Source organism: Globicephala melas, chromosome 19 (assembly GCF_963455315.2).
Source record: "Globicephala melas chromosome 19, mGloMel1.2, whole genome shotgun sequence".
NCBI classification, from domain to species: Eukaryota; Metazoa; Chordata; class Mammalia; order Artiodactyla; family Delphinidae; genus Globicephala; species Globicephala melas.
Genome location: NC_083332.1, coordinates 1,410,654 through 1,425,079, shown reverse-complemented (window position 1 = coordinate 1,425,079; position 14,426 = coordinate 1,410,654). Strand labels below are relative to the sequence as shown.

At 49.5% G+C, this 14,426-nt stretch overlaps 1 protein-coding gene across 1 annotated transcript; it reads left to right on the top strand.

Moving 5' to 3' along the window:
- Positions 1 to 1,189: 1,189 nt before the first annotated feature.
- On the top strand, positions 1,190 to 14,106 carry LOC138842460 (zinc finger protein 773-like). The gene is made up of 4 exons (XM_070044403.1): positions 1,190 to 1,454; positions 5,815 to 5,941; positions 6,438 to 6,536; positions 10,810 to 14,106. The coding sequence occupies exons 1-4, from the start codon at positions 1,365 to 1,367 to the stop codon at positions 11,907 to 11,909; spliced, it is 1,416 nt and encodes a 471-aa protein (XP_069900504.1). The 5' UTR covers positions 1,190 to 1,364; the 3' UTR covers positions 11,910 to 14,106.
- The last annotated feature ends 320 nt before the right edge of the window (positions 14,107 to 14,426 follow it).

The following is a 14,426-nucleotide window of genomic DNA, read 5'->3' as shown; positions in this document are numbered from 1 at the left end:
TTCTTGACCCTGATTTCCCCTCCGCCTCCATCTCTGCAGCTCTGTCTGTTACTGAACTCAAGTCCTTGTGCCTGACACAGAGTGAGGCCAAACAATATCAAAACATCGGAGTTTGGAGCAGAAAAAGGCGTATTGCAGGGCGATGAAAGGAGACGGGTGACTAATGCCTTAAAAACCCCGAACTCTCTGAAAGCTGTCAGCAAAGACCTTTTATAGGAAAGGTGAGGGAGGGGCGCGGTTAGTTGTTGCAAACTTCTTAGTATCAGATCCTTTGTTCTTGAGGTCAGGTAACGGTGTTCCTGTAAAACTCCACCAAAGAAGACTGGCCTGTATTTCTTATCCTCTGTTCTGACAAGAAAGAGCAAGGTCCTAAGGCACAAGTTTCACCCTCTGAGGTCCAGGTGCTGGCTAAAAGAAGGGGGTCCCTGCTCTGGCCAGTTACCCTGTCAGGTGAAGAGGTAGATCTTAGCTGGCGGTGCCTTTAGGGCCAAGTCCACAGACCCTGCCCAGTCGTCATCACTGGGGGAGCAAGGCACCAAGGACCCAACTGGCCCTCGATCTCCTCAGGCTGCCCAAACGGGGTGGTGAGACGTGTGTGTGCATGTCTGCAGGGTTCTGCAAACCGCGATCCATGCAGACGGCCGCCACCACTAGGTCACGGAGGTGGGGATGAGAGGAGACGTTTGCCGTCGCCTCAAGTCCTGGGCCCCGCCAGTGAGCGGCATTGGCAAGGGCTCTGGAGCTCTGCAGGACACAGCCCCCAGCCTTCCCCGCCAGGGTCCCCCAGCTCACCCACCCGCCTAAGGCCAGAGGGCCTGGGGTGGGGGGAATCCGGGATCCGTCTCTTACCACACTCTCCGCTGGAGGACCACCACCAGTCATACCGTTAGCCTAACGGGACCTCTAACCTGGGCGCCCCGCTCAGGTCTGGCGCTAACAGTCACCCCTAGCGTTCTGGCGGTAACGGTTGCCCGGTAACGGTCGCGCTGTAACGGCGCGTGCAAACAGCTGCGTGCCCCCCCCCCGCCCCTATTACGTGTCCAATTCCTCAAGGTTTGGCGGTGTATGAACTACATTACCCAGCAGGCGCTGCTGTCCCCGGTGGCTGTGCTCGGCCAAGAAAACAGACATTTCCGCGCGCGAGAGGAACACGCTGGGCGGGACTTTTGGCGTCCGCTTAGGGGCGGTCGTTTTGGGGTCTGTTGGGTCTCTCCGCCTTGTCTGAGGCTCCGGAAAGCTGCTTTGAACTGGGGTGACGAGAGCGGGAAGGCACGAGAAGAGGCAGGCGCTGCACTGCACTGAGGCGGGTCTGACGTTCGGGCAGCAGCGCCCGGAGGTGACCCGATTCTGGGTAGGGGACAGGGATGCCTGGGGCCCGACCTGGTCCGCCGCTCCCGGCCTGGCTCCGCCCACAGACTCCGATGGCTGCGGCAGCGCTTAGAGTCCCGGCTCAGGTAAACACTCGTCCTCCGGTCTCTCACCGCCCTCACCCCACCGGACACAAAAGGCCCCACTGATCGTCCCCTGCTCGAGCCCCTGGGTCCAAGTCAGTAGGGAGCTCGTTGGGGGAGGGGTCCCCCATTTCTGTCAGCCAGTATGATGGGGTGTGGGAGAGGGTTACAGGCAGAGGGACCGGCACAATCAAAGACTTGGAACAATAACCGAACTGAGAGGCTTAAACTTGAAGTTTCTCTAGAGTCTGCACGGAACAGCTTAAGGGGATGAGTCCCACGTGAAAAGGCAGCCGGAGCAGCTGGGCCTTCATTCTGCGGTCGCTGGTGGCCACGGAGGGTTGTGAAGTAGAGAGACTCTATGTTTCAAAGTTTTCCAAAGGCTTCTCAGGGAAAAACAGACGGGGGTGGGGTGATAAGAGTGGAGACTAGGAAACCTGTGAGTAAGTAAGCACAATAGACTAATAGAGAGTGCTGGTGCGGACTGGACCATTGCTGGTGGCAACAGCGGGGAGGATTGATCAGATTTCTTATGGGCTTTAAGCTCTGAACAGACAGGATTTCCTGCTGCCCCAGATGTGACTGTGAAAAAGTAAGGAAGGAAGGACGATGCTGTTTCTTGGTTTGCAGGGAGCAGGCTTCAGGGATAAGACTGGGAGTTGGATTTTGGACATGGTAACCCTGAGATGTCCCAGAGTGGAGGTGTCATGTGGGTAGCTTGCTTACTCACTCATGGGTTTCTGCGGAGGGATCTGGGCTGGAGATATCCAAGGGATGATGGGTGGTGGCCTGGACCAGGGCAAGCACTGTGGGTCATATTTAGGAAGGAGAATCAAAGTTTTTATTTCAGTTAAGCCTGGAGGGTGGGGCTGCCTCCAAAGGGGTGGAGTCCTGTGCTCCAAAGTGGTTCTGGCTGGTGTGTGCAGGAATGGAGGGTTATAGGATATAAGGACCCAGGTCTGGGGTAGAGACTGAGATGTTCAGTGGTGTAGATTTGCCACTCCAGGCTCAGCAGGCCCTCATTTCCGCTCCTTGTGGAGAAAAAGAATACTCAGCGAGGCTAGTAGAGCAACTCCTTTGGTGCCTAAGTTCCCCCAGCTTTTAGGGCAGGAGGAATGAGCAGCTGCTCCAGTGCAAATGCCCCTAGCAGGATTCCCTTCAGGAGAGTGTACAGCAGGCAGTTAAGTTGCCAGTAGGACTAGTATCTACTCAATATTCTCAGGCCCAAGTCCCCAGTTTATTAAATCGTGAGTTTATGAAATAAATACTCATTTAACACTAACTGGTAAAAATACATATATACGTGTGTACATAAATTAAAATAACAATTAAAAAATAAATAACAAATAACATATAAAAAACGAATAAATAACATGGCTTTAACAAGTTAATGATTATAAACACTTAATAATTGGTTGAAATTTCAATATACTGCTAAGCATTCAATTAAATCAAACATCTTCAATATTGTATTTTCTTAGTTAAAAGGCATGTTAAAGAACTGCATTTTTAATACCTACCAGGAAATCTTGACAGAAGCATCACTTATGAGGACAGTAAGAGTTGATATTTAGAACTTGTTGCATATGAATGCATTTGACGCAGACAGCAGCCCCACTGAGTGGACACCATTGTTATCCCCATTTGACAGACCACAACACTGAGGCACAGGGAGGTCGAGTATTTGTCCAAGGTCGCACAGCTGGTAAGAGGCATCACTGAGGACTGAGGCCCAGATGGTGTAAGGCACCTTGATTGAGCCTTTGGGCCCAACATTATTGCCTGCTTCTCACAGCCTTGCTTTTCCATAGGTTGCTGTGTCTGCAGAATCACTTGCAGACCATGAAGAGTAAGTGAAAGGTATACTCGGTCTTCACTCTTTTCACCTCCCACCTGCATGGGCTCCAGGATTGTAGTGTCTTGGGACTTTACCTGCTACTCTCCCTACCCTGCCATCTGAGATCCCTGGAAGGTGGTCATCCAAGGTCAGGTCCCTGAGTCTAGACCAGGAATTATACAGATTGGTTTCCATTTCTGGCAACCGGTGGCATGACGCTTAGAAGAAATTCCATTCACAGTGGTCAACATTAGAAAATGCTAGAGGTGAGGTTGAGCTGGGAATGACCAGGCAACCTTAGGTCTCCATTATGTCTGGTGGAAATAGCAGGAAGCAGGCGTTAGACCTGGAATGGTGGGCTGAAGAGGTGGGCCTCTATCCGGAGGGTGGTGGGAGCCATAGAAGGTTTGGAGCAGAGGAGGGAACTGATCTGACCCAGGCTTAACAAGCATTTTCTGCTGCAGAGTAGAGAGAAGACTGTTGGGTTACAGGGAGACCAGGGAGGAGGCTACTGCAATAGTCCAGGTGAGTGTTGGTAGCTGGACCAGAGTAGTGGCAGTGGAGGTGGGAGACATGTTGGAGTCTGTGTCTGTTTTTTTTAAGTAGGTCTGAGCAGACTTTCTGATGTGGAGGGTGGGAGAGAGAAGAGGAAGAGTCGGGTGACTCTGAGATGTTTGGCCTTAGTAGCTAGAAGCAGGGTTAGTACTACCATGTCGAAGTCGGCGGCAAGAGTAATTTTCAGTGGGAATATTAGGAGCTAGGTTCTGGCTGTTGAACTGAGATGCTCCAGAAAACCCTTGAGTGGATTCATCCAGTGGATACCTGGACACACACATCTTGAGTTCAGATTGGATTCACCCACAATATGGATGGTGTGTGGACCAGGATGGAACTGTGATCAGATTTGGCGGGGGGCACCTTCAGGTCCTGTGGCAGTGTGTTAGGTGACAAGGGAGGAGTGTGTGGGGCCGAGGACTGGGTCTCTTGCTAGATGGGGTGGTGGGCTTCACAGAAACACGTGAGGGAACATAGTGGCCATGGGGAGGCGTTGTAGGAGTGAGGAGGATCTGGCTGGTGACCAGGGTTTCCATGGGGAGTGGATATGAGACAAGGCAGGGAGATGACAGCAAACCTGGTGTTATTGCTTATTCATCAAGCTATGGGCTCCCCAGACTTTTTCTTATCCCCACTGTGACCTGGAGGTTAGCACAAGATCACACAGTGTCCTCTGGGACAGCTATTAGGCCTGATGTGAGAGACAGGTGGATCTGGGCTTTTGTTCTTTTTTTTTTTTTTTTTTTAATTTTTTGGCCACGCTGCGCACATGTGGGATCTTAGTTCCCCGACCAGGGATGGAACCCAAGCCTCCTGCATTGGAAGCACAGAGTCTTAACCACTGGACCACCAGGGAAGTCTCTGGACCTGGGCTTTGAATAAGTATCAGAGGAAGCTGAGACTGATGAGGGGACAGCTTTGCAACACAGAAGTGGAAGAGGGCTGAGTGTACCTGAGATCTGTGCATCGTTTTGGGTGGCTGACGATGAAGCAAGGATAAGGGCCAAGTAAGGAGGCCTTCAAAGCAGGCCTGGGGGTTGCCCCTGGCAGTTAGTGCCTTTGGAACACTGGGACAGTAGGATTCTGATTGCACTTGCCAAGCACCCTCAGGATGCCACGTGCACACTGGCACGTGGTGAGGCCAGGGAGATGCAGGATGTTGTGTAGTGGGTGGTGGTGGCCGTGAGGGGTTGGGGCTGTGAAAGGAGGTGTGGTGTAAAGAACAATGTATAGGGCTTCCCTGGTGGTACAGTGGTTAAAAATCTGCCTGCCAATGCAGGGGACATGGGTTTGAGCCCTGGTCTGGGAAGATCCCACATGCCATGGAGCAACTAAGCCCGTGTGCTACAACTACTGAGCCTGCACTCTAGAGCCCTCAAGCCACAAATACTGAGCCTGTGTTCCACAACTACTGAAGCCCTCTTGCCTAGAGCCTGTGCTCCACAACAGGAGAAGCCAGTGCAATAAGAAGCCCGTGCACCACAATGAAGAGTAGCCCCCACTCGCCACAACTAGAGAAAGCCTGCGTGCAGTAAAGAAGACCCAAAACAGCCAAAAATAAATAAATAAATTTATATTTAAAAAAAAAAAAAGAACGATATACATGTTGGGAGGGAGTGTCAACTGATGGCTCCAGGCCCTTGGACTGGGGCCTGAGGGGAGGACAGTGACTCAGTTTTGGTTGTGTTTGGGAAGCACAATCTAGAGGATCCCAGGTAAGCTGTCTGGCAGGAGGGTGAGGCTCTGCAGGCCAGCACCAGGGCTCAGATGACACATACCCCCCTGCCTGTTGTCAATGAGGGCCGAACACAGTGATTGATGGGATGGCCAGCAGAGGGTGAGCATCAATGGCACCAGGGCCTGGGATCTCCTCTGAGGTTGGTGGCTTGGGAGGAGGGTGGATATCTGGGGAGATGCTTAGAGTCCTGGGAAGGAGGCTGCACATAAACTGAACCATCCCCATCTTGGCAGGGCCGAGTGACATTTGAGGATGTGGCTGTCTACTTCTCACAGGAGGAGTGGGGGCTCCTTGATAAAGCCCAGAGACTCCTGTACCGCAGTGTGATGCTGGAGAACTTCTCACTGATGGCCTCTCTGGGTAAGTTCCTTGCACCCCACAGCTTAGGCAGGGCTCTGCTCTTCCCCTTCTCCAAGGGCAGGTCTGTCCTTCCCAAAGCTGGTCCATGGGTACTGCGTCCTTCCCTGTGTGCTGTAGTAGGTGTTGTGAGTGAAAGCCTGGGCTGGGTACACTACCCCTTCTGTCCCCAAGCTGCTGCTGCCCCAAAGTTGTGCAGGAAAGGGTTTGGGGATCAGAAGTGTTGTAGTCCAACCGATGGATCACACGCTACTGGCCTTTCCCTGGCCTGATGCTGTGGAGATCCATGGCAGTCCTGTGCCCCCAGTTCTGCCCTCTCCCTTTGGCTGACATGGGATTGGCCTGTGCCAGGAATCGAGGTACCAACACGGCCACTGCTTGACTGGGTTGTTCCTGCAAGATCCTTCTCCAAGCTTCTTGTTTGTAATATTCAGTCTTCATCCCTGTGGGCTGCCGTGGAGCGGGTTGTTTTGACCTGCCTGCCTTGTCCCTCCCTTAGGACTCACATTTTCCAGGACCCAGGAAATTACTCAGCTGGAGCAGTGGGGAGAGCCCTTTGTGCCTGCCTGTGGAGTCGTGATCACAGCCACGCCAAGAGGTGCTTGGAGGGAGGAAGTGGGGAAGAGGGAACTCAGGGATGGGTTCAAATCATACCAGGAGTCTCTCCATGGTGCCCTGATGTTTTGGTGTCAAACAAGGGGCCAAGGCTGATTTTCTCCTTTTCTTCCTCAGCTCTGCCCGCTGCTCAGGGCAGCTCTGGCTTCTGACCCAGGGCTGTCCCCCACCCATCCTCCACTGCTCCCTCTCCAGTGCTCACCAACAGTAGACCCATTTTGTGCTCTTTTATGACATGGCCAGGCAGATGCAGCCACGAGAGGAAACACAGGACAACCTAAGGAAAAAAACAAAGTTTATTATGCTCACAGGTCCAGAGAGACAGTCACTGCACGCCAAGAGGGGGGTCACGTGGGAGGAGCGCAAGGGAGCAGGCTAAATGAGCAGGGGGGAAGCAGAGGGTGAGGATCTGTTGGCAAGTGTCTCTGTTGGTGGTTGGGGGGAGAATGCAAGAAAAGGCACGAGGGGATTTATTTATTTATTTATTTGGGGCTGCGTTGGGTCTTTGTTGCTGCGCGCGGGCTTTCTCTAGTTGCGGTGAGTGGGGGCTGCTCTTTGTTGCGGTGCATGGGTTTCTCATTGCGGTGACTTCTCTTGTTGTAGAGCGCGGGCTCTAGGCACACGGGCTTCAGTAGTTGTGGCATACGGGCTCTGTAGTTGTGGCTCGCAGGCTCTAGAGCACAGGCCCAGTAGCTGTGGTGTATGGGCTTAGCTGCTCCGTGGCATGTGGGATCTTCCCAGACAAGGGTTCGAACCCATGTCCCCTGAATTGGCAGACAGATTCTTAACCACTACACCATCAGGGAAGTCCCAACACGAGGGGATTTTATTGGTGCATTTAAACGTACTAGGTCACACTCAGGGGAGGACCAGAAGGGCAACTTGTGGCAGGGACCAGCCTCCTCACACTGGTGCCACTGGGGGGAGGCTCACAGCCTCTTTGTGGGGATGCCGAGGGAGCAGGAAAACAGGGAGCTTCAAAGGTTGCAATATAGTTGGCCCTGTGGTGTCTCAACATCGTTATAAACTCTCATTGGGATGGGTGACGCTTGCCACCTGGGTTGTGGCGATGTTAGAGGTGACAGGAATAGTTTGTTCTTGCCACCAAAGGCAATATTTGACAAAGGTGACAACTAAGAAGGGTCCTACCAGATATATAATGAGGGTTTGAAACCCAGGCTGCAGCCAGCACGGCAGGTAGTAGGGGAAAGGCAAGAGAACAGATCAGGCACCTCTGGGTTTAAGGGAGTCTTTTGGAAGCTTTTGGTTCTGTTACAAAAGATTTTTACCACTTGTCCTAATCCTCATAGCTTGGCCTGTAGCTTTCCTGAGCCACCTTTCCTGGCTAGTAAACAATCAGGAGCCAGTCTGTTATCCATGACCATTTGGGCTCAGAGACTTGTAGGTTTGTTGAATAAGGGCGAAGGTTTCCTGCACCCTTTGTACGTGATCTGAGAGGGCCGCTGAAAGGCGCTGGTTGGCAGACGTGATCTGATCTTGTTGGACAAAGGCTGCTGTACTGGTGCCAAACCTGGTGTCTCCTGCGGCTACCACAAGTCTGATTAAGATGGGAATAAATAGGGACTTCCCTGGTGGTCCAGTGGTTAAGACTCCACACTTCTGCTGCTGGGGGCATGGGCCCAATCCCTGGTTGGGGAATTAACATCCCGCATGCCACACGACATAGCCAAAAAAATAAAAAAATAAGATGGGAATAGATAATTACCTGTTTTGCCCAGCATCCTTGGGTTGATGGGAAAAGGGAGGTACCTGGTGGATAAAGAACTGGAGTGAGGATGGGACCTGGTCCACGTCCTGGCAGTAATTGTGGGCTGGGCTGTTTAAATAACTCACGGGCAACTTTGTAAATGTATGTTGGGTTTCTTCAAAAGTAAAGGCGAACTGGGGCTGTGATTAAGGGGTCATAGGCCCAGAATAAAATATACTGGGCCAGATCCACTGTGGCCAAGTAGTCACTGGTGCCCTCTTGATGTCTTCAGTTAATTGGATTATGTTAGGTGTTGGACCCCTGATGGGGGGAACTTGAGCTTTAAGATTTCGATAATCAACAGTTAAGTGCCACTCCTATTAAGGAGAAATAGCAGGAATCATTTCCCCTTCTTTTAGTAGATCTTGAACAACGAGTCAAAGGCCAGTACCTTGTTTCAGGTGATACTATGGCATGTTTACTACCTTCACCAGCAGGGGCAACTCCACAGGTTCTCACTTTGTGAGAGGGACTTGAGCTTGTTGAGGTGTCATACACATCTGTCTCTCACAGGAAAACTCAAAGCATCAGGGGTCACCATCACGGGCAGCTGTTTGATAAAGATTGTTGACACCTGGTGCAGTGTGTTTGCCATGACTAGTTCTACCACTATCAGCCTGGAGGCAGTAGGGGGTGTCAGCAAGTCGGGAAAGAATGCTAGGCGTGGGGGTTGGTTATCCACACACCAGGCGGCGGATGTGATACATCAGAATTTGTGAGTCAGGGTACACAGAGCTCTCGTGGCACGTCTGGAGATAGTTCCATCCGTGGCCTCCCATTTGGTGTGAGATATACAAATAAGGTTAAGCAACAAAGCTCTGTATCGGGATGGGCGCCTGCAAGAACAACTCCTGGACTCTGTGACAAAGAGGGCCTCCTGGTTTAGAAACGGGCTCAGGGTTCTCCTTGTCTGAATGCCCAAAGAACTGATAGATCCATTGAACCATTCCAGTTTTTGCAGAGGAGCACATGGGCTTCCTTTACTGTTTCCTATTGGGCATCTCCAGGCCATGAAAATCCAATTCAGTTAACGGCAGGGCTTCTGAGTCCCAAGTGGTGGTAGAGGCTTCAGATTCCTCATCTGAGGCCTATATAATCCCATCAAAAGTTTTGGTCTCTGTCACACCTACCCTGGCGTTTGGGATGCCCTCTGTCCTCCCTGAGGTCCTTCAGCCCCAAAATATCAGGTGAGGATTGAACTTGGAGGGCCAAAATATCTTTAATTATGCATCTTAGCCTCTTTCCAAATGCTGGCAGCTGCCTCATCTCTGGGGCTGAATGTGCACCCATGTTAAATGCTCTCAGTAACCAATCAGCTCCCTTTCCCCACCTCTTTGAATGAAATCTTTAAGAATCATTGGTATTTCTAGTCTTGTGAAATTGCAAGTTTCACCTTATAATTCCTTATGATCTCCTGTGCTCTTGAGCCGCTGGGTCTGAGAAGACCTTGGATGCTTCCTTTATGTAGCCCCTCTCGTAGGCAGCAGCTTCCCTTTCTAAGGTGACTTCAGCTGGGTTGGGATCCATTCAGGCAGCTCTGGTGGCCAGATCTTTTCCGATCGTTCTTACACCTCAGGAGCTGAGCAGTAGTTGGCAGGTTGATAGGCAGTGGCACTAAGTAGAGCCCAGCAATTTTGCAAAGATGTTTTACTTTGAAATAATTGGCTCACCTCTTCTGGTTATTGGGAGTTGCTGGAATTAAACGTTCCTGCTAAGATCCTGGCCTGTAAGATCTTGAGCCACTGATCTCCAGGAATGGTGCCCCCAATACCCATGGGATCAGGAGACAAAGAGCGACAGCAGTGAAGAAGTGGTTGCCAGCACCATCGACCTTCACAGAGTGCCATGGTGGACTTCTCTGAAGGGGATGCAGCATCACTGGTTAGGACTGAGGAGAGGAACAGGGGGAAGGTGAAAGGGGATTTCACTGGTGAGTTTAAATGGCCCTGGGTCTCAGTCAGGAAGGTAGGTAAGAGAACTTGTGGCAGGGGCCCACCTTCTCACACTGGTGCACATGGTGGCATAGTTTACAGCTTTTTTGTGGGGCTGTTGAGGCAACAGGAGAATGGGAAGTTTTCCAGGTCACAATACAAGCTTTCACTCCATGTGTCATGAGGTGTACACATATCCTTAATAGTCCTTGAACACCAGCTACTCAATTGCCTTCCATTTTTCTGGGCCTGGACACACCCTTCTGCACTGTGTTCCTGTGTCACCAGCAGCTGAAACCCTGCTGAAAGCCATTTGAGGAGGAGTGTGTTGGAGACCCTGCCTTTCCTCCCTGGGATGCACCCCATCTTGTATCCTTGCTACTCATGAGTCCCCATGATCTATGAGGTTGTCATGTCTGGCACTGCACAGTGAGCTCTCCCTCACCCTGCCAGTAATCCCAGGGACTCCATACTGGCTGTGTCAGACACATTTGTGAGGGTGCTGCCCCATCCCGCCAAAGTCTACATACTATTCATCAGCATTTCTCTGCTTTCAGGTTGTTGGTGTGGAGCGGAGGCTGAGGACGTGGCACCTGAGCAGGCTGTTTATGTAGAGGGAGTGCTCAGAGCAAACCTTCACCAACACCAGAAGCTGAGCTCTGGAGAGAAACCCTCAAGAAGAGAAGAGGGTGAGGAGGGTGGGAAGGTCTCCCCAACTAGCTCTGGTCTTCCCAAGCATCAGGTGGCTCACAGCAGAGGGGAGCCACTTAGGAGCACTGAAAGTGGGGAGGGCTTTCACCCTGGAAAAAGGCATTACAGATGCAGCGAGTGTGGGAAAGCCTTTGGTCAGAAATACTTACTTGTTCAGCACCAGAGACTACACACTGGAGAAAAACCTTATGAATGCAGCGAATGTGGCAAATTATTTAGCCATAAATCCAACCTTTTTATACACCAAATAGTTCACACTGGTGAAAGGCCTTACCAGTGTAGTGAATGTGGAAAATCTTTTAGTCGCAATGCTGACCTCATTCAACACCGGAGAGTTCACACTGGAGAAAAGCCTTTTAAATGTAGTGAATGTGGAAAAGACTTCAGGCATAATTCCACACTTGTTCAGCATCACAGAATCCACACTGGAGTGAGGCCTTATGAGTGCAGCGAATGTGGGAAGTTCTTTAGCTTTAACTCAAGCCTCATGAAACATCAGAGAGTTCACACTGGAGAAAGGCCTTATAAGTGCAGCGAGTGTGGGAAATTCTATAGCCACAAATCAAGCCTTATTAATCACTGGCGAGTTCACACTGGAGAAAGGCCTTATGAGTGCAGCGAATGTGGGAAATTCTTTAGCCAAAGCTCTAGCCTCATGCAACACCGAAAAGTTCACACTGGAGAAAAGCCTTTTAAGTGCAATGAATGTGGAAGATTATTTAGTGAGAATTCTAGCCTCATTAAACACCAGAGGGTTCACACTGGAGCAAGGCCTTATGAGTGCAGGGAATGTGGGAAATTGTTCCGCCACAGCTCCAGCCTTGTTAAACATCGGAGGACTCACACTGGAGAAATGCCCTATGAGTGCAGCAGTTGTGGGAAATCATTTAGCCAGCGTTTCAACCTCATTCAACACCATAAAGTTCACAGTGGAGAAAAGTCTTGAATGCAGCTAATGTGGAAAAGTCTTTAACCAAAGGTCCACTCTGATTCAGCAACAGAAACTGCACAGCTCAAACAGGCCTTATGAATACGGGGACCTGAAGAAAGTTTACAGCCAAAGTCTTAACCCTGTTTGGCACCAGAAAGTTCAGACTGGGGAAAGGCCTTAAGAGTGCAGGGCATGTGCTGTCTCCTGGTCAACCTAACTTAAACATAGAAACTCTGAGAGCAGCCTTTATGAGTGAGCCAACAATTGAATATCATTCATCCAAACATGCACACTGGAGCAGAATGAGAATTGCTGACATCCTGCTCCTCTTGAGAGGCTAGTCCTCTGCCAGGCAGCTCTAATGAGAGGGAGCCCTGTGTTCTTGGCTGCCTCAGTCTGGAGTTTTCATCTCTGAGTTCAAAGCAGGGAGAGAGGGTGTGGCCTTGGTTCAGATGTGACTGGCTCTTGCTGTTCGTCCTGAGTATTAGATTTCCTTAAATGTTTCCTCATTTACTGTGTAGACTTAGGATCATTTCTAGAGGCTTTAGATGGTGTTTTTATAATTTTTCACCAGTTTCATTGGGAATCAGGTCTTGCAGAGCTCCTTACACTGCCATGCTGGAAGTTGATGCAAATATTTAACTTTTTAAGAACTTGCTACCTTGTGTTCTAAATGGTTATGCCATCTCACATTTCCTGGAGTGTATTCGCTTTCCAGTTTCTTCACATCCTTCCTGACCTTTGTATGTAAGACACTGGCCATTCATTTTAGCCATTCTAGTAGGTATGTAGTAGTATTTCACTGTGGTTTTAATTTGCATTTCCCTAATGACTCCCTGTGTATTTGCCATCCATATATCTTTAGTGAATTATCTGTTCAAAGTTTTTTGCCTACTATTAAGGAACTGTCTTGTAATTTCTTAATATATTCTGGGTGCAAGTTACTCATTTGATATATGCTTTACCAATATTTCCTCACAGTCTGTGGCTTTGCTTTTCATTTCTTAACATTATCTTTCCTAGAGTAGAATTTCTTAATTTTCATGAAATCCAATTTACCCATTCGTTTTTTATTGATTGTACTTTTGGTATTGTACTCTTTCTCTTATCTTTGACTGTAAAAAAAGCCTTATCTGAGTATGCTATTGGAGTCTTAAGACCCTTTTAAATATCCAGTCTTGGGACTTCCCTGGTAGCACAGTGGTTAAGAATCCACCTGCCGATGCAGGGGACACAGGTTCGAGCCCTGGTCCGGGTAGATCCCACGTGCTGTGAAGCAACTAAGCCCGTGCACCACAATTATTGAGGCTGCGATCTAGAGCCCATGCTCTAGAGCCCACAAGCCACAATTACTGAAGCCTGCATGCCTAGAGCCCATGCTCTGCAACAAGAGAAGCCACCGCAATACACAATGAAGAGTAGCTCCTGCTTGCCACAACCAGAGAAAGACTGTGCACAGCAACAAAGACCCAACACAGCCAAAAATAAATAGATAAATCAATAAATTTAAAAAATAAATATCCAATTTTGTGAAATTTCTGTAAATTTAAATACACATAAAAAACGACGTATGTAGAAATGTTTACATATGAACACATTCCCTAACTCTTCTGAGACAGCCTAGAAAGAAGTGGCATTCCAGCAGCTGTGAGCATATTTATTGTCCAGTTATTGGCTTATGAATACGATATTTCAATAAAAAGAACCAGAACTCCTTAGATAAGAGGCTATTTCCAGGTTGGAGCTGGAAAAGTATAACACGAGCATAGGAAATATTCTTGCATTAGAAAGTAAAGAAGTACTTGAAGGGAATTTCCTGGCGATCCAATGGTGAGGACTCAGTGCTCTCACTGCCGTAGCCTGTGTTCAGTCTCTGGTCGGGGAACTAAGATCCCACAAGCTGCGTAGCATGGCCAAAAAAAAAGTAATTGATGAATAATGTTGATGTATTAGCTTTCTGTTGCTGTCCTAAAAAATTACCACAAACTTATGGCTTAAACAACATAAATTTATATTATAGTTCTATATGTCATATGCCCACTGAGACCTGGGATGGGTTCACTGTGCTAAACTCAAGTTGTTGGCAGGGTTGTGTTTTTTTACATGGAGTGGAGGAAATTCTGTTTCCTGCTCATTTTTCTTTTTTTTTTTTTGAGGTACGCGGGCCTCTCACCACTGTGGCCTCTCCCATCACGGAGCTCAGGCTCCAGACGCGCAGGCTCAGCGGCCATGGCTCACGGGCCTAACTGCTCCACGGCATGTGGGATCCTCCCGGACCGGGGCATGAACCTGCGTCCCCTGCATCAGCAGGCGGACTCTCAACCACTGCGCCACCAGGGAAGCCCCTGTTTCCTGTTCATTTGAGTCATTAGGCAATTTCAGTTCCTTGTGGTTGTAGGGCTGATATTCCTGTTTTCTTGGTGGCTGTCAGCTACCAGGTCATCCCTGGAACATGTAAAAACTCTTAAAGAATATTTAAAGATGAAACAGTACCAATTACACAGAAATTCTTCTAAAACAAGATTCAAACAC

Bases quoted from the DNA above. Each gene is read 5' to 3' on its own strand.
- LOC138842460 (XM_070044403.1), top strand. From the start codon at position 1,365: ATGCCTGGGGCCCGACCTGGTCCGCCGCTCCCGGCCTGGCTCCGCCCA. The intron at 1,455-5,814 runs GTAAACACTCGT...CCATCTTGGCAG, and splicing joins CGCTTAGAGTCCCGGCTCAG to GGCCGAGTGACATTTGAGGA. The intron at 5,942-6,437 runs GTAAGTTCCTTG...TCCCTCCCTTAG, and splicing joins CTCACTGATGGCCTCTCTGG to GACTCACATTTTCCAGGACC.